Source organism: Neopsephotus bourkii, unplaced genomic scaffold (assembly GCF_033783945.1).
Source record: "Neopsephotus bourkii isolate Nb327-2 ecotype Australia unplaced genomic scaffold, CSIRO-AGI_Nbou_v1 NB_259, whole genome shotgun sequence".
NCBI lineage: Eukaryota > Metazoa > Chordata > Aves > Psittaciformes > Psittacidae > Neopsephotus > Neopsephotus bourkii.
Genome location: NW_026900768.1, coordinates 2,070,594 through 2,092,435, shown reverse-complemented (window position 1 = coordinate 2,092,435; position 21,842 = coordinate 2,070,594). Strand labels below are relative to the sequence as shown.

Here is a 21,842-nt window from a genome sequence, read left to right as displayed (position 1 = left end):
CAACACTGCCAGAGTCACTTTATAAAATCAACAGTAGTGAATATATGGGGTGGGGAGCATATGTTAAGGAACTTCAACACCAGGTTAAGTGGCAGATTGAGTGGTCAGCTACTCAGAGAGGGGACTTCACCCCTCAACTCTACACAGAACTGAAAACAGTTGAACCAGGCTTTGCATTCAGCATTCCCATTTAAGACCAACTTTAAATAGGAAAATAGCTGCACTGTGCACCAACAAATTCAGCTTAATTGAAAATGTTAGCACCCCGCAGAATTCTGGCCCGTGACATGGGTAATACAGAAGCAAACCATTGTGTCTCTGCATCTCTTTAGTAAATGTAGTACCACAGTCAGCAGTCCAAAAAAATACTCATTTTCAAAGCAAGCTTTCAGTGAAGCTTTCAGAATGACTTCTGTTTTGGGAGGGGAGCACAGATACAGGAACTAGAAAAGGCTTTCAACACCTGCTTATTTATTTATTCATATTCATTCTTGTCTGGGGCAAAATAAACGCTTGTGCATACTTTATTTGCAAATAAAGCATGAACAGTGAAATCCATAACGAAACAAAGAGGTACAAAGTGGTACCCTTAAAAATCTGTGCAGCAACAATAAGGGAAGTGGCTGGAGGAAATCTCTGCAGTTACTAACATGCATATACTTATAAGTTGTGAAAATAAAGAAATAACACATAATGTAGGAAAGTACTCTGAAACTCGTCATTTCTTGTAGGGAATTACAGTTGACCTTTCTGCATTGAAAAAGGAAGAACACCAGAAACTGTTGGAATGTACTACTGGAAAATGCTTGCCGGAACTACAGCCAATGCGTGTTTATGGTATTCAGGTACACATCTGCTGCACACAGTATGGGAGGACAGGCCTCTCATTTTATGGTTCATTTAAAACTATAGCTAGTATGAAAAATGTTCATGGTCTGGAATGGGTTTTTCATATAGCAATGTATTGTATTCTACCATACAGATTTTGTACTTGAATTGGTAATGAGTTTCACTTCTGTCTGGTGGCCCAGATGTTCTTGTTTTAGTACAACTCTAAGTGTGCTAGTCTGGGAGGCCTTCTGGATGAGACACAACAGATGGACAGAAGCAACCCAGGTCTGCATTCCTTCACAGCAGCCACACAGCATGAGTTATGCTGGGGTTTGACCAGCATGAAGTGATGTAGCGATTGTTTTCCAGAATGGTGTTTGTCCTAAGATATCCTCTTCAATTCCACCATATCTCAAAGGGTGATACCCTCCCTTGGTTGTGCAAAGAATGCCTCTGTGCAGGAGACCCCATGGAGCTCTCAGCTCAGTGAGAGCTAATAACTCATTTTCATGCCCTTATTCTTGTGAAGTATCATCTTACTCTGCCCTGCTTTCTACAGATTGCTTTCTGCAGAGTTGTGGACTTTCAGAAAAAGGAAGTATTCACTTGGATTGCAGGTAAAGGAAGGTGTCAGTGTCAAAAAAACTACAGGGCTGTATTTCTGGAATGGCAGCATCTAGACGTTCATCTCAGCTAGTCAGATCTCTGTGAGTTAACAGTGGTTTTGTTACCTCTCTGTATCTAAAATCATAAGCATCAGTCCTGCTGGAAGACAAATTTTAATTTTCCCTGCTTATTCAAAATATTTTCCTCAAAGTATGTCTAAGGCTTTTGAAAAGATAACACAGCATTTTCCATGAACACCAAATAAACGCAAAAAGTCATTTTCACTACTGAAGGTCTTTAAAGTGGTTTTTTTTAAACATGACTGTGAATTTTTGTCTTATGTCTTTTGTTTTCAAGCTGTTTTGCAGGTAGGTTTTGCCAGTGTTGGAAACGGAAGCACTTTGCTGTAGGTAGGCACAAGGAATGCAGCTGCACAGTGAAGCTGGCTTGTTTTTTTTTTTGATCTTATGTCCTCCAGAATCAGGGTCTGAATGAAGCAAGTGTGGGCAAGAAGGCGGTATAAAAGTAACTGGAGTTAACTATTCCCTTCATTAGCTTAAGAACAGTTCATCCAGTTCCTTCAGGGCCATAAAACCAACTCCTAAACTAGCTGAAGTTGGGGGCAAAGTGCCAAGTGATGGTACATGATGATACATTAGATCCTGGGTCTCTTTTTACTCATTTAACCAAACCCTACAGATTTATAAGAGGCAGAGTTCCCAAACCATAGCTGGTATTGCCCAAAGCAATGAGGATGCTTAGTGATAAGCCACAGCGCTGAGGCCAACTGGTAGAGAAAAGCAGGAGAACCAGGCAGTCAGGCTGGGTCACCAGAGCCTTACGTTAAACACGCTGCTCTGGCACCAGCTTTCTCAAACAAACTACACAGGGCAAAGCCCCACTCCCACACATGCTGTTCTTCAAGGAAACTTCTGCCTTCAGTCAGGCAGCACAGTTCCCTGCAAAACCAATGGGAAGAACGAGGGGCACTTACTCTAAAAGGAGTTAAACACACTGTGACAGCAACAGGGAGGTGTTTCTCCCTGCTTACCATGCTCTTACCATGAGCACTCTCGTAATGTTAGGTGCCCCTGTGAATGACAGAGAAAACAGAGACATGGCAGACAGCCCTGGCTTACGTCCTTTCTCCTGCTCTGCTGCTAAAACACACACTGAAGTTCTCTATGTTTAACTAAGTTTAAATACTAAGCTATTTGGCGCTTCATGGTGAATGATTCTCTTTTTCTTCCTGTGGTGGTCCTCCACTTCATAAGCAACAAAACAGTCAATGGAACAGGGACTTGAATCTGACTCTTCCACACCAGTTTCTGACTCCTCATAATGAAGTCAACACCTCAGCACCTCTCCTTGGCTTAATGTATATCCAGTTTGTTTATGCAAACCTTAATTCAGAGAGCTGTACAACTCATTGTACACTGTAACAGTCTGCTGGTGGTCGCCAGCTCCCAAAATACAGAAGCACCAGCTGCAAGTACAATAGGGACCTGGAGGTAAACCCCTGACCTCCCAGTCAGAGCCTTTGCCACTGGGTGATCAGACTTCGGTCAATTCTGTCTCGTGCAAAGTCTCACCTAAGTACCTTTACTAGCCCACTCCCTTAGCATCCCCATGCTGTTAACTGAGACCACCAAGCAGCTCTATGTTACCAGGATAGGGAGGACCACTAGAAAAAACAAATGCTAGGCTGGAACAATACTGGCAGAAAAATATGGTTTGAGGGAGCTAGGGGAAAGCTGATCAAACAAATTCTCTGAGGATTTCAGAAGTGCCCTCAGATTCAGTGCAGTGCTCCGAGTTTTCTGTTGGATTTAACGTTTAGTTACAGTTGATGGTTAAAACAGCGACCTTGGTGTGAAGGTTTTTGAAGGCAATGATTGCTCAGTTTGCAGGCTGGTGCTGTGTTCCTTCCTTCCATAGATGGCACTGTAAGTTTCCAAATGCTTTGTTTCCTGCCCACAATTTTTCTGATGCTATCAGCATTATGCCATCTCAAAAAAAGCACTCTGAAAGTAAAAAACCCGTGAACCATCAGTAACACTGAGCTGCATTTCAAATCTCAAGTGTGATTTCTGGTCTCAGGAGCATTATAGCATTACACAGCATCTGATCCAAAAGCACCCTGGTTTAATATCCAGCCTCTGTGGATGGCAAATATCATGACCTTGGGGTGGAAGGTAAGAGTAGACTAAACATATAGTGGTGTGCCCTCACATGCTGAACCAGCTTATGAGGGGGTGGAGGGACACCACACAGGCAGACGTGGTATCTTTATATTTAATACCCCTTGACAGATTTTTCTTCAGTGAATTTCTTCAACTGCTTTTGCACCAATACTTTAAACATCCATAGCAAACCAGATGGTCCTGGTTGAAACATAACTTCTGACTTTTTTCCAGAGTGAACATAAATCCAAACCCATTGTAAGATATTTGAAGCAATTAATGTGCAAATGATTATCATTACTAGCAGAAGCTAACTAAAAACAACTGCTTGCACATGACAAGTCATACATGGTTTCCTTCATTCTCTTTGCACATAACTTCATCATGACAAGGGCTCTTCTATCTTAACAACGCCATCTATCAATGGCACAGTCAGCATCCTTAGTGCTCATCAGTACAAACATTGCAAACATTATTCTCAGTAACACCAGAGCAAATATGCCAGTTCACTTAACACTGTTTGTAACCATAAAACATTTATAAAAATATCATTAAATGAAAACACACCCATAAAAAGACTTGTTAGTTCATCAAATTTAGGAGTATTTAATTCATCCAGGAATATCAATATATTACCTTGATTCACAGAATCAAAACCCTTGTGAAATTCACGTGGACAGCTCAGCAGCATGGCTTCTCCTCAGGGTGCAGAGCGCCCATTACAGCGCAGTGGGCTTTGTAAGTGTTGCAGCTAGAGAGCGACCACGGCACCAACCCCAAGGCATCCCTGAAAGCAAGGTAACAAGTAGTTACACACATCTGACCCGCCACGGAAAACACACTGTTCCTTTCTAAACTGTAACGAAAGGTGTATTTCTACATAAATGCAACTGTTTCAATCGTGCCCCAAAACAGTTTATGTTTTTCTTCAATGACACATACATATGTATGCATATATATAAAGTTTGAAAAGCAGTATTATTCTGTTTCCAATCCCAGGTGCAACTTTAGCTGCATGTATAAATTTAAGATAAACTGTCATTATGTACCTTCCTTTCTGACAGCATTCCTGCTGTTGTCACCCACAGCTAGTAACTTGAGAATATCTGTGAAAAATCCTAATCCCTTTGTCTGTGAGAAATTACAGCAGTATCCTTCAAAAGTAAATACACAGATAGTAGAATGTACACAATGACTGAGCCACATTTATGATTATGATTATGAAGAAATAGGCCATAGTTTATACCTGATAAGCACAATGTATATATTCTGTGGAGAACAAAGATTTATTACGTGTTTAAGTATTCATTTCCTTATTTTTGTACATGTTTTCTGTAAAGGATTTGTTAACTGTGTCATGGTCACTTGAGAAACGGGTTTGGAAAGTCAGTCCTAACTTTCACAATCACTCACCATGTTATAAACTAAGGATATCTATTGATGTAAACATCTCCCTCCAGACTTTTGAATGGTTTTTCTATAAGAAGAAATCAGTCAGAGGATGTTTTCTATATTACCACAAGCTTTCGAATTCAGAATGTTCCAATAAAGTCTTTTCAATTCAGTCACTGAGTGGCAGAAGTTTAAGAGAGAAATAAGAAGCAGATCCTGGATGTTAGGATGTGTTCTCGCCACTGTATCGCCTCCTCCCTGGGTTGGGCTGCAGAAACCTCTTCTCTCTTTCCTCCCTGTGTTTCAGTCTTGAGCCCTGAAGAATACAAAAGTATTCAGAAAGTCTACGTGCTCTTCCCAAGGTGATGAGGGAGGTGCAGAAGAATTAGTAAAAGACCAAACCAGGTCCATATCCTACATATTGAAAAGCAGACTCCCTCCCCAAGAACTCCTTCTTACCTGCCTGAGGGCTGAGGAATTTCTTGACATCTTATTCTTTCCCCTGCATTGCTCCTGGAGGCCCCAGCACTTTCAAAGCCTCAGAAAACAAGAGCCATACAGCCTCTGCAATAAAGCAGCCGTACAAACCAGGAGTTTTAATGGGGCATATGTGCAGGTCTTGTACTTCTCCACAGCACAGCATCTCCAGCATGTGCATACAGGCACCACAACAGTTTCCAGCTGGGTCCTACACTGCGAGTGCTTTCTGCTGCTTTCATGCTCTGTACTCAACTCTTGCACAGTGTTTCAGCAGCTGAAGAAATTAACTGCTCTAGAAAGTGGGAGGGAAGACTGTAGCAACCTAGTGATGCCAGGACATACAGACAGATTGGTGCAGTTTGTGCTTTGAAGAACCACTTTTTCTCTAGATGTCATGCTGCACGTACATGAGCCTACATTTTCCTTTTTGAGGTACCCTGCCCCCTCTAGGCTTAGATTGTGAATACTTGAGTGATGTATCAATATCAACTACCTTAAGTTACCAAGGAACCAATCTCATGTTACAAGAGTTCCCACAGCTAATAGCCCAGTCACTCTGTGCTGCTGGACAATCTTCCACTCTGTAGAACCACTTACATGACCTCCCTTACTCACTGGGATGAAGATCTTGATCACCAACAAGATTTGAGCATCTTTATTCTTGACTGGGTCTTGGTTCCCCCAGTTTCACAGATGCTGACCAGTCTCACAAGGTGTTCCAGAGACTGATCATCCCTTCCTTCACCTATAGTGGTCTATAAAGAGAAGGATTTGCAATGAAGCTTGATTGAAATGTCCAAAAGTAGTGAACAGACACATATCTGGCATGTTCTAAACCAGCCCGGAAAACTGATTAAAATACTTATTTTCAGAGAAGCATCGCTCTGCAAATTGTCTAAAGTGAACTGGAGACCCCTTGCCCCTTAGAAAAGGTTGACGCTGAACTGAAGTTTGCTGAACAATGAATTACTCTAGTGTTCCCCGTGCTGTCTGACCTGAGCTTAGAGCTATGACTTCTAAAATGTTTTCTCAATGCTAGTACTCCAGTCTCTCAGAGCCATACCAACATTTTGATCTTTTGCTGATCTACTACCATGCTAAGCAAACATGGTGTCAGTGGTGTCTTAGGACTGGAATTTTTTAATGCATAGATGGGACTTAGGTGCTTGATCCCATTAATTTTTATGGGATTTGATTATCTAACTCCTTTAACATCCTATGAAAATCCCCATCCAGTTTACCAGGCATGGGTCATCAATTCAGTGAGGACACATTCAATGAATATTATATATCAAGAAGAAAAACCACTTGGTAGACACAGCCCTTTTCAAAAAACTATGATTAATGGAAAAATGCAGATGTACTCCAAAATGCTGTCTTGCATTAACTACAGGCAGGACAGTTCTGCAACCGATGGGTTGCCTGCCGTTTCCTCTGACTAGATCAGGAGCTCTGTGATGGGCAGTCCCACCAGCGGCCAAAATGTGCCAGAGAATGAGTCAACAGGCGTTGGCAACCATTTCAGTAACATGGATTATCAGCTCCCAGAAAGTATTTTCCTTTCTCTTGAGTGATCAGTTGAGGGTTTTTTTTGACCTTTGGGCTTCTTTTGGAGGCCCACAGAGGAGCACTGGGGCCTCTAAACTGGGAAAAACTCCAGACACTTTTGCTGGCCAGACAGAAAGACATAATTAAAAAAGCAATAATATGAGAAAGTTATGAAAATAAATTTAAAGGGATTTTTTTTCCCCCTGTTTTGCTATTTTAAGGGCCATGCTCATGAACTTTTTTGGCTGTATGCTCAATAGCAGTGATTTCTTGGCAATCTCATTAACTCCACTTTGTATGGGTGGGCAGCTCTCATATAATAAATCATTTAGCAGTTCAGACAGTGATTCAACAAAGTGTAATACCCTTCTCTTTCCTGACAGTTTGTCAACATGGACCATGGTCAAACAGACAGATCTGCATCACCACACTGAGTCCTCAAGCAGGCTGGGAGAGAGCCAACTGCTTCAGAATGTGCTCCTAGGTACTTGGGCTTGAGCAAATAAGCCCAGCTTGTTAAGTCACAGTCAGCAGTACAGTAATGGAGTTACTGGTTTGGAGTTGGCTCATATCTGACTATCTGGGAGCAGAATGAACTTATGTCTGGGTTTGAAAGAGCAAAGTTCAAAGCTTATGTGAGCCCTTCCATCCCTGAGAGGTGTTGAAGACCCTGCTGGACCCACACTCTTACAGGATAAGGCCTTCTAACTCAGAAAAGTTCCTAGGGGTTTCAGTGAAGTCAGGTTTGATCCCCAAGAGGTCCAGAGGACAGCAGGGGAAGTCATTCCCTAGGAGCACTGAAAGCTTATAGCAAGGTCCAATAAATACTCATTGTACTGCTTGTTTCTTTGATATCTAAATGTCACACACATGTTATGAAGTATTGTGCATCTTTTGTCACACTTAGATTTACATTTTCCACCATCAGTAGTTCTGGTGAATGAGCTTTCAGCTGGTATGTGTATGTAAATGGGGAAATAATATTGCTAAGACATATCAGCCTGCTGGTACCTGCAGTTTAGGCAACTATAAGAAAGGTTGTTACCTGGAGAGATGTCCACAGCTCCTCTTAATGCGAAGTAGTAATTTAGGTGGGGTTGCAAATAATACTCCATCCTTTGAAATGGTGGTGGAACAAAAAAAACCCCACATAATAGCCTTCATTTTGATTTTGGACTGATGGCAGATTTTGACATCCTATGCATATGTGACCATCCGTGTCTGGATGGCACGATGGGTGCTCTCTGTCCCTGAAGTGGTGCCTGTCGTGGCTTTGAAGAGTGTCCCGTTCTGCAAGGATTGTCAGACCACAGGAGATCACTGAGTAAGAGAGCCTGCCTTCAGGGATAAACTCACCTACACCTTATACTACACTGCTTTCTTTTGCTCCCCAGTTGAACAGAGTCCTCTGCTAAATACTGCCCTTTAGAAATTCAATACATAGGAGACAGAAACCCAAACAAATATTCTTGTGTCATGAAACTAAATTACAATGTTGCTAAATAAGATACTGTTGTCCTGCTGCATGAAGTCAGTCTTGTCTTATTTTTTTACCTCGTTTTCTGCCCCTGCTTCTCTTTTTCCGTTCCATTTTTCACTTTCAGCTGCCTATTTCCTTATCTTGAGTAAATGAAATATTCCAATTCTCTGTGAATGAGCTAATACCCCAAACAAATTTGGATTAAGCCCAGTGTTAATTTCAAATACAGGTTTTTCCTTTTGATCTGCTCCACAGGGATAGTTACTAAGAAAAGTAAAGGGAAGATATTGCTCACCCGTTCTTTCTGGATGATGCAAGTCACTGCTAAAATTAAAGGCTGAAAGTGATGTGGCTTTTCCCAGATCTCTCAAACTTTCACAAGCGGCTACCTAGCAAGTAGCTGTTCTGACACTGGTGAGAGGGTTTTTGCTATTCCTTTTTCATATTTGACAAAACCAGCATGTTTGGTGAACTGCGTGGTTATGTCACCACTATACAGAATTTGTTATACACCAAGAAAACGAGTATCAGAACCTAGGAATTTACTTTGAAAGCTAGGACTTGGTTTCCAAATCACCTCTTTTTCCACATATAGTTTTTGATTTTCGTCCCATTTGATACCAGTTTGGCAAAAGTTTCTAACGGCCTTCTTTGCATCCTGTCTCACAGCCCCTCGCTTCCCTGGAACAGCACAGCTCTGTAGCACTGGTTTGAAGACAGGCATTGGTCTGCAGACTGCTGAACCTGCTCTGGCTGCTCATCCTTCCATGTACTCAGCCTAGAGAGATTTAGCTGCTGAACTTGCAGCTGGCATGGGCCCTCTGAGCATGTTAGCTGGCTTAAAAGAGCCCCTTCCTAGGTGATGGCACTACAAAAGAGGTGTTGAGGTACATCTCCCTGAGGGTACTAAAACCCCTCTACTATGCCCCTCACTCAGAAAAGATTGAGTAACTCTGTGAGCTTGAAATATACTCAGGATAGTGAAGTGGGGTAAGATGTACGCTGGGTGGGTGACAGCGGGAGAAAATGCTTCATTGAAATGAGCAGAGTGCAAAATCAGCTGGAGGGCTATTGTAAGTCCATACTGGAAGGGGAGATTCCTGCTCCAGATCAAACTGTGTTTGGAAGAACACACTTCCAGTTAATAAAGTAGGTCATAGGTAAGTAGCCAGAAGGCAAACTCAAAAGAAAACTGGAAGGGAAATATTGTTTTGCTCTTCTGTGCTGCTTCCAGCTCAGCAGAGAAGTGAAGGCTGTTTGTTGTTTTTGCATTGAAGAAACAGGACGTCTCACTGCAGGTACACAAATGTAGGAGCATCAGCTCCCCACGAATATGCTTTTGTTTTAATGGGCTAAAAAGATCCTTGATAACAACTGTTGAAAGGCCCATTGTCCTGCCACATCCTTTTCCCAACTTGACCTATCAAGAGAGCAGAACTATGCAGCTTTGGGAGCAGAGAGCAGACTGAGAGGACCCACGCTTTCCTTCACAGTCCTCTTTCAGTTGCTGGTTTGCATGAGTTGTCATTTTCCTTTTGTAACATGATATGCATTCTAAGCGGCTCTAGAAAGCACATGTACAGACCCGGACTTTTGCTGTGCCTGGTAGCTACCAACACAGAATGAAAGGATGCTCCCTGGCCTGACAAGTTCACTGGTTTTCTGCTCAGGTCTACTCTTTACCCTGGTACCTCATTATTTCTGGTTGTTTCACTTCCCTTTCACCACTTCTCCACCTTTTTTCATACAGTTGCTCTTCAGTCAATCCAGTTTATGTCTTTTTAACCTTTTGTAACTTGGTACCACTTACTTGTGATATTTCTCCTTTCATTAGCCTTCTATCCTTCTGCTTCTCTTTCCAGTGGTTTTCATGGTTTATACTTGATGTGTTGTCCCTCCTCCTACTATGTATGAACAACAGGAAGGGAGAAGTACCTGAGACTGAAGAGACAGAGAATGGGGCTGAAAGACAGGAGACTATATCAGGCTGGGAAGCAAAGCAGGCTGGTGGATTAAAAAAGGATGTTCATTAAAGAGGCATCTAGATATAGGAATTTCCTATACCGGAGGAAAGGCAGGTCTTGATAAGAACAATATAGAGAAGGAAGGAAGTGGTTGTTTGGGTGAGTGAGAGAACTGACCGTGGCTGCGGATGAAAGGAGAAGCTGAGCCAAGGCTCTGTGCAATCATCAGAGCTATCCGCCTGGGATCTGAAGGCCTGCAGGAGAGGCAGAACCAAGTGTCAAAGTCAGAATGGAGGGCCTGGCAAGGAAAACCCCACACCTAAAACACAGCAGCACTCACACCACAGAGATACTGATCAGGGATTTATTACACAGGGAACAGAGGATGGTAAAGACCCCCAAAATTATGCTTTGTAAATGATGTTGAATATTTACAGGCATTTATGCACATGATCTCTTATTCTGAATTGCCTGCATTCTGATTCATTAGGCTTATAGCTAGTTAAATAACAGCATGTGTAGTAGTATATCTGGGATAAACTGATCTGGGATAGTCAACAGCTTTTAAAATCTGAACATTTAATTAAATGCAAACAGAGGCAAGTTGGAAAATGTCAAGTGGTGCTCAGCTGCCACGTGAATATTGGATGTACTAGCTTTCAAAAATCAATATAAAATTCCAAGGTAAAGAAAAACTGCTTCTCAAAAGGGCTTCACACTCTCGCAGGACTGGGTGAGATGGGATAATACTGCTTTTCTCCAAGGAAAGAGCAAATTCAGATGATTCATCCCCTCCTGTAATTTTCAGAACGACAGAGAACATCGATGCCAAGCCTGGCAATATGCTGCTGAGTGAGTGGTAGCAGAAAGAAGGTGATGGTGACAGAAGACAGCATGGCAGGGATAAACAAACAGGTGCTGTCAGCCAAATGCTGAAAACAGCAAATGCACCACAGCAGATGCACTGGTTAAATAAAATGTGAAGTCACAGCATTTGTTCGAGTGATTGAAAAAAAATCAACACGCTCTCATGATCAGATCCATTGCTTTTTCATGAGAATTAAAAATAACCAAAGCTCTGCTGTTACTTTATTTTAGCTTGTAAGTTTTTAAGATACATATTAAAAATCCTCTTCAATAGGAACAGTCTTCCTTTGAGTCTTTTTTCAGAATTAGGATTTTTCTCTCTCTTGCTTTTGAGTGGGCATCTTTACCAGCCTGCTCTCAAAGACAGGCTGCATGTCATTGAGAGTTGAACTGTCTTTGAATCTAGTTTTATCAAGGAAGAAAATGGTAAACTTCTGGTAAAGATCTCTTCCAGCACACTCCTCTGCCTTGATGGATGCTTCTGTAAGGCTTCTTCTCATCTGCTTGCTCAGCTCACCTCTCACTTCACCCTTTCACACATGACAAGCTGTGAAAGTGCACAACCTGCCTTCAGTAGTCAGTAAAAAAGCTCCACTCTCCAGCAGGATTAATACCTGTTGAGAGGTATTAACAGACAGGATGTTTTAAGCCAGAGCTGTCCAACTCCCACACCATCACCAGGCATCCACGTTGCTCTTTGCAACAGTGTGAGTCCCACGGTAGCTCTGAGCTGCTCTGAAATAATCTGGAGGTTATACAGAGCTGTGCTGGGTGTGCCAGCCCCTGTTTTATACTCTGGAGAATGGAGGAATTCCAAGCAGAATTTTTACAGTAAATACCATGCAGCCCCAAGTTCTCTGTGTGACGTTCAGTGGTTTGTTAAAGGGACAGAAAGGAGAAGTGAACCAGTGAAATGCAGAAAAGTTCTTGGGCAAACAACAGAAAAGATATTTAGCCAGAGCAGCCTGCTTGTGGCTCAGCTCAGATTCCTCCAATATCTGGCTCAGGATTGAGCAACATCCCCAGCTATGAACATTATGGTCTGGGGGGAAAAGAAGATCTGCTCAGAGAATATCAGCCAGGACTGACAGATTGTGGAGGAGATAAGGAGGCAGAAAAGCCCTGGTGCTAGCAGGATAACTTCCCTTCTTAACTAGCCCAAAGGCCTTGCTGGTTTAACGCACATTTATAAAAGGTCACACAGAAAAGATTGATAAGCCAGGTAAGATATAATAGAAATAGAGGATCCTCAGGTGTTTCACCCATTTGCTCTTTGAGCAGTATTTTTTTGGTAAAAGTAGTATTTTCCAAAAGGAGGGTGCCTTTGTTACTGGAGGATCTGCTTTGAAGAGAAAGATTTATTGTCAGGTTAGTGCAAGCAGAAAAAGGAATGAGACCACAAAGATGCCATGTAGGAGCAGTTTCGCTCAGAGCTTGAACACCAGACCTGTTCTTCAGGGATACACACGATAGCAGCAGGGGCTCTCCAGGACACAGCTTCCTTGATGCAAGCTGCTCATTGCTGCTATGGGATAAGATCGAGCCTCCCATGATACCAGTCAGGCCTTATTAAACCCCTGCTCCTGCTGTTCAAGAGGCTTAGAGATTTTAGGTGTGTCCTGGGTTCAGCAGTAGCAGCCAATTTTTCTCCTTCTTAGTAGCTGGTGCAGTGCTGTGGTTTTGATTTCAGCCTGGGAACAGTGCTGATAACACCGATGTTTTTAGTTATTGGTAAGTAATGCTTACCCTGACCAAGGACTTTCTGAGCCTCATGCTCTGCTAGGGAGGAGAGGAAGCCGGGAGGAAGCAGAGACAGGACACCTGACCCAAACTGACCAAAGAGGTATTCCATACCACAGCACGTTATGCCCACTACATAAACGGGGAGTTACCTGGAAGGGCTAGTGGACTGCGGGGTTGGACGCGGTATGGGTCAGTACTTGGTTGGGCAGGGGGGGCGGAGTTATCAGTCGGCTGGTGCTGAGGTGTTGTATTCTCTTCCCTTGTTATTTCATTTATCATTACTATTATTGGTGGTAGCAGTAGTGATTTGTGTTATACCTTAGTTACTAAACTGTTCTTATCTCAACCTGTGGGAGTTGCATTCTTTTCGATTCTCCTCTCCGTCCCTCCGGGAGTAGGGGGAGAGCAAGAAGGGGGGAAGTAGGTGAACGAGCTGCCTGACTGGTTTTAAACCACGACAAGATGTTATCTTAAAGACAAAAAGGAACAGGAGAGTTCCTCTTCCCAGCAGAGAAAACTAAACTGAGTAGAAGACCAAACTAGTTAACCCCCACTCTACCTGAAACTGTATCTTCCTAAAAGCCTCTATTTGTCTTTTTGTGCATAGCAGCAGGGAGATCCCTGATAACCAGACAAGACCCCCTTTCTCCACTTCTATCTTCCCCTATAGCCACCATATTGCACATTTTTCCACAACTGCTTTACATGTGCACAGGCACAGTCTGCTTTTGGGAAGAGTGGCTGTACCTGGACACAGATACATAGCTTGGCACTGATACCTGCACCTCCGTCTAATAAGTATGGATGCAAGTTTGTTTCAGATGCTAAGGACTGCCGAGATGCAATCTTGAGCTTTCCTGGAAAGAAAACCAGAGAACCTAAACTGAAGCATTTGTTTTTAAACGAGAGTTTTGCAAAGATCTACAAGAAAAATTCTCTTGCCTTGTTGCTGTTACAAATGTCATTGCTACGTTTCTAGTAAGGAGCAACAGAGTGACCTCAGGAAAACCTTGCTGGAGTTCCCGAGGTGCTTTTTTTCACATATTGCCACTATACCAGTTGCCAGGGTGGCTGTAATAGGGAGAGGAAAATGACTGAAACCCCTGTGTCTGGTATTGAAGGGACTTAGAGCAAACCCTGAAACTCCCCAGGCAGATGGTGGTTTAAAAAAAAAAAGTAAATAAGGCAGGCTGGGCTGATGCTAGAAGTGCGTTTCCATGGTAACAGGGAGGTAGAGATGCTGCCTTGTACTTGACAGAAAGGGAAGCAGGGTCAGGATTAGGATTAGGAAAGAAGTGGCCAGATTCCTGCTGCTATTCAGGGTGTCTTTTACACTCCTAGGGACACAACTGGGCTCTTTAAAGACTGCACTAACTCTTTATCTGCATCTCTGTGTGGATCTAATAAATTTTAAAAGTTGTGTATGCTTGAAAGTAAGTGTGTGCATAGGAATATGTGTGAGAGTGTGTATAAGAGCACGTCGTCTTTAGTGATCCATGAAAACTGACTGTATAAATAAGAAATTAATGTCCACCTCTCAGCTTAAAACAAGGAATGTGATGGTCTCTGTCTTGAAGGGATGTTCTATGTGGTGTGGTGCATATCCCATTCTAGCTCTTCTAATTCTCTGAGAGGCAATGTTGAGATCACCAGACAGCAAAATCATACATTTAATATTGTACAGTAAAAATAATAAAATAGAGGATAATGATTTTAATGATTTTAAATTGTCAGTCTTCCACTGCCCTGGGAAAAGAAATCTAATTGATGTCTGATACACACTGGTGATATTTAAATATTACGAGAATCAGAAAATAGTTTGTGTTAGCACACGTATTTCAAAATACACTTATTATTTCTTTTTAAATGTCTGAGATTAGGTTACCATTCATCAAGGTTTTGTTTAGCTGCAGTTCTCAGAAAAATCCCTATAAACCTTATCTCCTGTTTTTAGGCCTGCTGTTACTGCAGCAAATTTGAAACAATAAACAAAGAGCAAAACAAAAGGTAGAGAACAATAAAGACAAAATCCTAGAATGCAAACAGAGTTAAACAATGCGGGTTTGTGATATATTTATATTTGAAAAAATGGCATTTTTTTCTTTGACTAATTTATAACAATAAACAAGATTAAAAATCCCAACTTTTGAACTGAGGTGGATTCAGACCTAAATTAACGGAATGTTGGTAAGCAGATCCTGGAGTTTGCTCCAAATTTGTTGACAACTGTCACAATCTGAAAACATGGCCAGCGATGACTCCTCTCAAAAAAACCCTTAGGAGCAGGGGTTCGCATACCTACTTTTCTAACACAGGTATCTTTCTACACTTGCATAAATACACATAAATGACTTTGGCTCATTTTCCCAACACTCATAAAAGGACATTTTAGGGGGGTTAGGCTTAAAAAGGCCTTGTGAAAAATTTTCCTTTCCTGTTTCTAGAAACTTCTACACTTAACCTTAGGCCAAAGAGCATCTCTTTGAGCTAAGACTACTCACACAACGCAAGCTAGGCCTGCAGGTCTCTGCGGGACAGATTGCTTTCTCCTCTGCATAAACAGAAAACCCGAGTATCACACAGGGTATTTTTTAAGCACACCTTGACGCTTGCTTCACTTCCTAAAGGTGAAAATCGCTGTCAGGCTCCGTGCTTGCCCTCGCCTGTCTTTGTCCTTGCCAGGCCGCTCTCGGCCACACGACGGACACCTATAGATGCCGGACACCGGGGCGGGAGGCCCCCAGCCCCGGGGATGTGTGTGAGAATCTGGGCGGGCGAGCAGGGCACTTTCCCGCTGCGGGGGGCTGGAGGTTCTCAGGTGCTTCGTGTGGCTACATCAATGAACCAGGTGCTTAATGAAACAGCCGCAACCGGCAGCTCGCCGCTTGTGTGGATGGCTCGGTGCCCTCTAGCCGCTGCGGGGAGGGACAGATTGGTGTCGTCGTCCCCCCGCCTCTAGCCGGGGGTGCTGTGCCATCCCCCCGGGTCGCAGCGCCGCCTGCGATGCGATGCTGGCGGCGGGGAGGCGACGGCGCGGGCATTTGCATGGGCTGAAGGCAAAGCGGCTTCGTCCGCCTGCTTTATTTTTAGCCGGCAGCTCAGGGCAGCGCAGCGCATCGCAGCTCCGCCGGCGGGGCGGGTGGGGCGGCAGCCGAGGGAGGACCGAGCCGGCAGGGCGGGCGGACGGACGGGCACCAGCGGAGAGAGGTTACCGCAGGGAGCCGCAGCCAGCCGGGCTGCAGAGCGCCGCCAGCCCCCGCCCCGGCGGCTGCGAGGCAGGGAAAGACAGGCAGCGGCCTCCGGCGTCTTCTTCGCTGCGGCCGCGGCTCCGGCTCACCTCAGGCTCTCTGCTCCCCCGCCGCAGCCGCGGCGCGCCGGGGCCCTGCAGATGGCCAGTCCTGGGCTGGAGCTGGGAGAGGTTCAGCCTCCTCCTGAGCCCCCCCAGCCCGAGCTGGCCTTCACCGAGGCTCAGAAGTGGATCGAGGTAAGACCGCTGGATAGCCGGCGGCAGGGACACCCCGCGGGACCACCCGGTGCCCTTCCCTGCCCGCCTTATCGCGCAGACAGTGGGCATTTTATTCCATGTCGAGCACCGTCCCGGCACCCCCCCTTTGCTTGCTGGGGGTAAAGCGGCTAGGGACGCTCGAGCCGCGGTTCAGCGCCCACGCAAGATACGCGCCTTTGGGTGAGCCCCTACCACCTTCCCCCCGCGCATCTCTTCCAAACTTAATCTTCTAATCGCATTTCCCTTCTGCGCTCCCGGGGCTGGGATGGATGAACAGAGCGGCTGTAAACAGGAGCCGCGCAGGTGCGCGGAGCAGCGGAGCGGGCCGCACTAGTCCCGTAGCGCCGCTCCCAGCCGGGGTCGGCGAGGGCCCCCGGCCTTGCTGGGGATCCCCCAGCCCCGCGCCCTTCCAGCTTCCCTGGGCCGCAGGGGATGCCCGCGGCCGCGCAGCTACCGCTCCGCAGTGCGCGAAGAGGCGGTCGGTGGGGGAGGAAGCCCGTCCCGAGGGGAGCACCCCCTGCAGCCGCTTCTCCCATCGCTCCGCCGAGCCAAGGAGAGACACCCGGCCTCGCTCTGCAGGCAGGGCAGAACCCAGACCTGCTTGCTGTTTGCGTGTGCGGCAAAATGCAAAGACAGGCAGGTGGCGGGTGACATTTAATAGTTAAATATTTTGGCATGTAACAATAGACACACTTTAAATAGCTCTTCATCTGATTGCTGGGTCAGAACACGCGTGAAGGTGGTATAAACCCAGATACCAGGGTAACAGCTCCCTTTCAGCTGCGGGCTTTGAGTTTAATCTGCAGCTTTTAGTAAGCCTCAGTGGATGCTGTTTTCTGACAGGGGTTAGGCAAATTATTGCTAAAATTGCTGTGCCTTTAAGATTCCCTGAAGCCTTGGGAATTTCAGAACTGTAATAGTTCACTCCAGTATCAGATGGAAAGGTAATGCTGTGTAATGCTTCAGGGAATTGGCACTGACACAGTGAACTTGCTGGTATGGAACGAGGTACATACGAGCAGTAAGAAATGTGCAAAGAAGGGCTTTTGTGCCAAGGAAAGGTGAGTATGCAGTCTGGAAGAGGGAAAGGGAAGTGCGTATGAACTCTGGTTGTCTTGTGAAGATGAATATGGTGCTTCCTATATCTCCTTCTTTGCAATAGAGGTCAAAGAGAGTGGCACATGACCCCATCATATGTATGGTACATGAAATACCTTGTGACTGTGAGTTCTGCTGACTGCTAATGAAGCCAAGAACTCAGTGGTGAAGCAGTTCTCTAGGTAATGAAGCTGCCAGCAACCACTCTAGGCATGATAACAATCAATGGACTGTAAGTCTTCCTGTGTAAGAGCAGAAATGTGTGGGTCAGTTGGAAATTCCCCTCCTGGGCAGTGTATTCTGCAGTTTGCCGTGACTGGAGGTCTTATTATGCCAGTTCCTGTGTGACCCAGGGTCTGGTGAGCAGAGCAGAAGGGCTCTCCAGCCCTTGTGTCCCCCATGCAGGCCAGAGGGGCCCATGCATACAAAGGGAGCTGCCTGTATCTTCTTGCATTCCCTCCTCTCTTTTTTAATCTGCTTGATACATGAATGACAAAGCTGTAACTATTGCCACTGCCCTCTTGCCTGAGGGAGTGTGTCAGGAGCCAGGAGTGCCATGGCTGTGGTGTGAGAGGGAAGCGTCTGCCTTTCCAGCAGTGCCCAGAGCTGATGCTTCTACTGAGAGAAAGGAGGAAGAAGCTGCCAGTGAAGCAAATGTGACTTAATTTGCCTAACACATTGTATTTCCTTTTAATCCCAGTTTGGCTTAAGCTCTGGAGCATGAGGGTTATTATCTCTTCCAAAAATCAGGTCACCATTCACTGTTCTAAATCTGGATGATTTGGACTGAAGTATACCGAGCTTGACATTAGTCCAAAGTTATTGAAAGCAATGTCAATCTTGAAATAAAATCTAAAAATCAAGAAATGCTATAGATATCGACATTCAGTGTGCCAAGCCCTGCTAATTTGGGTGAAAACCAGAAATGGGGGTCATGCTGTGTCTGGCTCCTAGACCCATCTGCTTCCGCTGGCTCTGTCATTGTCTCTCACCAGTTTATTCTTTGGTCTAGAGACAGCAAATGTCCAGCGTGTTGTGTCTTCCAGCTCATTTCTGACTGTTTAAAATGGCATCTCAAGCAAAAAGAAAAGAAACCAGGGCTGGTGTACCTCCCTAGGATGGAGAGAACAGGCTAGTGAGGATGTTAGTGGTGTGAGCCAGTTTCAAACCTATCTTGGGCTGTAAAATATTGCTACACAAGGAAATTAAAGTAGGAATGGACAGATTGAAAACTCTGAGCTTGCTGTGCATTTTATTGCTAACAATTAAGTTGTGTGACTTGCTAGTTTGATTCTCATCTTTGAATCCTCACATGAGCACTGTCACCATCGTGTAGTGCTGACAGGAATCCACCATGTGGTCTGCAGTGCATTTCTTCTCTAGTGGGACTGAAAAGGAAGGCTGTCCTCTTCTTACACATGGGGAGGCAAAACATGAAGTGGTTGAACCTATAAATCTGCAAGATGGAGGTACTTCCCTTCTTCTTGTCCAGCGATTTTAGAGATCTTATCTTTACTCCTTGGGCCTGTGACCTTTTATCAGATCAGGTGTTCTGGGTGCCAGAAGTCTTCTTTTTCTTCTGCCAGCATTAGTTTAATCTAGATCCTGCAGGATAGGAGAGTCCTAAGTTGTGCCTGAAGTTTGGGTGGATCCCTACAGTAATCGTCTTGCCTTTCCCTGGAGCTCTGAACCAGCAGCACTAAGGTGTTCACCTGAGCAGGGAAAAGGGCTGGTCAGAGCTCTGACTCTTACTGCCAAGGCTACTTATACATTTAGCACTTTGTGTTTTCTAAGACAGTATTTCAAGCAGTGATAGATTTGGTGTCATCTGTATGTTGCAGAAGGTGAGATTTTGTAATTCTGTGGACTTTTTGCTTTGATCACCAGTCATTCTGGGTAGAAAAACAGAGGTCAGCCTTGCATAATTTTGCATAAATATCAGCTGTACATCCCTCTGCATAACAGTAAACCAGTGATGGCATTTTAGTTTAGCTTGGCACGTTCTACTTAAGTGAAGAATGCTCTCTTAATGATAAAATGAACCATATTAGCTGCACTCAGAGGAATTAAAATAAAGGCACTGAACAAAAAAAAAAGCCCCTATGAGAGAGCTACATCAGTCTGCATTATTAAAGGTGTGGTATTTCATTTCAGTTAAGGCATCTCAGTTTCACTGAAAGAATATATCAGCCTTGTAAAGTGTAGTGGGTTACAACAGCAAAATAACAAATCTAATTTAAACAAATGGCCTGTAATCTTAAAATGTCAAGGTTCCCTGTATATGTGTTTAAATTAGAATAACTGATGGCTGAAAGAACATCTGTATAAACATTTATTCTTCCTGTAAAGATTCGTAAGAGGGTAGTACAGTAATAAAGTCACATTTAGTACTAGTGTAACTCCTAAGGGTATTGTTATCTCCTCATCACACCTCCTAGCCTTGCCTCATTAATATGCTCTCTCCTCATTGTTAAGACTTGGTTCAATTAGGAATGGCTTTTCCGTAGACTTACATTCCTTATAAACTTTGCCAGCTGATAAGAGTGCTTCCTTTATAGTTGTGCGGTAATAATAAACAAGTGAAGTTTTTCTGTCCCCTATGGTGAGTGCCTGACTTTTCCGTTGCCTTAGATGTGTGTAGGCTAAACCCCATCAGGTTCTAGTCAGTCTGCTACTTTTCCGTTGCATGTATTCCCCTTGAGGATTCTCTAATTAAGGAGAAGTTTGCCAGCCAGAGGGGTTTGTTGTGTGTTTGTGGGTTATTTTATTTTTTCCTTCTAGCAAAAAACTTACCTGTATTAGACTTCTGAAATAAAGATGGAAGCGCTGGTGCTGCTTCTAGGAGAAGCAGTGGGACCAAGTGTATTCCTTAGAGCCTCTGGATGTCATACCACATACCATATAGCAGAACTCTTCTGCAGCACTGACTCTATGAGAAGAGTAATAGAGCCATAAAACCAGTTAAGTGATTCAGGCAAATAAACTTCATGTGACTGTCTTGTGGCAGGAGTCTGGAAACAGGGTTTCTTTAGGATGTCTCTCATTCCTGGCGATGAAGTGCCTGAGAGCTAAGGCTTATGGCTCCCACTGCAAAAGCATAACTTAAAAGGAGACCATTGACGGAACCTTTTCTAATTGGTGAAGGGGCTTGTTTGGAGTATCTGCTGTAGGGGCCTGAAACTTGAGGAATATGCAAGTTTGTTTATATGATCTTCAAAATACAGTATGAGGAACATCAGAAATAAAGCTCTTTTAATGAAAAGTATTGGGTAAGCTCAGTGATTCACTGAGTATATGAGTAACCCATGCCCCGCAGGAGAGTTTGTATTTCCAAATATGTTTGGACATCTACTCTTCCTTTGCTGTGAACCTGAATTTAAGATCCTTGAGTATTATATAGTCATCTGAACACTGATACAGTTCCTAAAACACTGGTGCCTCTAGCCAGACTGAGACCTTGGGTGCCACTGCAGTCTTGCTGTTGTTTGGATAGGAATGGATCAAATCCGACAAACATTCTCTCCAGCAAGCACTTCCAGAGATGTCAGTCTGGCTGCCTTAGGAGATGATTTGAATGCAACCACCTAAGTGTAGAATGATGGCTTTAAGACTGCATGGTTTTATTAATTAAATGCTGTAGGAAAGTGGTTGAATGAGTTGCCAAGTAGTGCCTACAGTTCAAATTTCTCCGTGTTCAGCCTTTCTTTTTTGCTCTTTTTCTTCTACTGGAAGTATGTCTTACCTATATACTTAATGTATTGGGAATTAATTTATTAAAGTAAGCAAGGATAGGCTAGAAGAAACCTATGCAAATGGATTAGGCAAGTTGCCTGATTTGTGGACAAGCTAAAATTAGGCCAAAGGAATCCTTCCCACAGTGTCTGTAAGGCAGCCATGAGAAGAAATAAGGTGGGTGGCTGTCTTCTGGTCCTAGATGGATGTGTGTGTAGAATAATACTACTGTGGTTCTAATGACTGGACATGGAGAGTTCCCCGCTGCTATCTCTATATCTCTTCCTGGGCAACATTTAGGGACTGCAGACAGGGCAGATGGGATGTTCTTCATTCTGGCTAAGTTAGTCATTTGGTGGAATGAAAACTGAATTGATTTAAAGGAGGTGGAAGAACCTGCCCAAACTCTCTGA

The 21,842-nt window shown here is 44.1% G+C and overlaps 1 protein-coding gene across 1 annotated transcript in view; it reads left to right on the top strand.

Annotated features, from left to right (window-relative positions):
- Window positions 1-16,447: 16,447 nt before the first annotated feature.
- LIMCH1 (LIM and calponin homology domains 1) overlaps window positions 16,448-21,842 on the top strand; it is a 188,985-nt gene continuing 183,590 nt past the window's right edge. Inside the window, exon 1 of the mRNA XM_061346178.1 lies at window positions 16,448-16,578. Coding sequence (XP_061202162.1) covers window positions 16,483-16,578 — 96 coding nt within the window. The 5' untranslated portion in view covers window positions 16,448-16,482. The remainder of the gene's footprint in view (window positions 16,579-21,842) is intronic.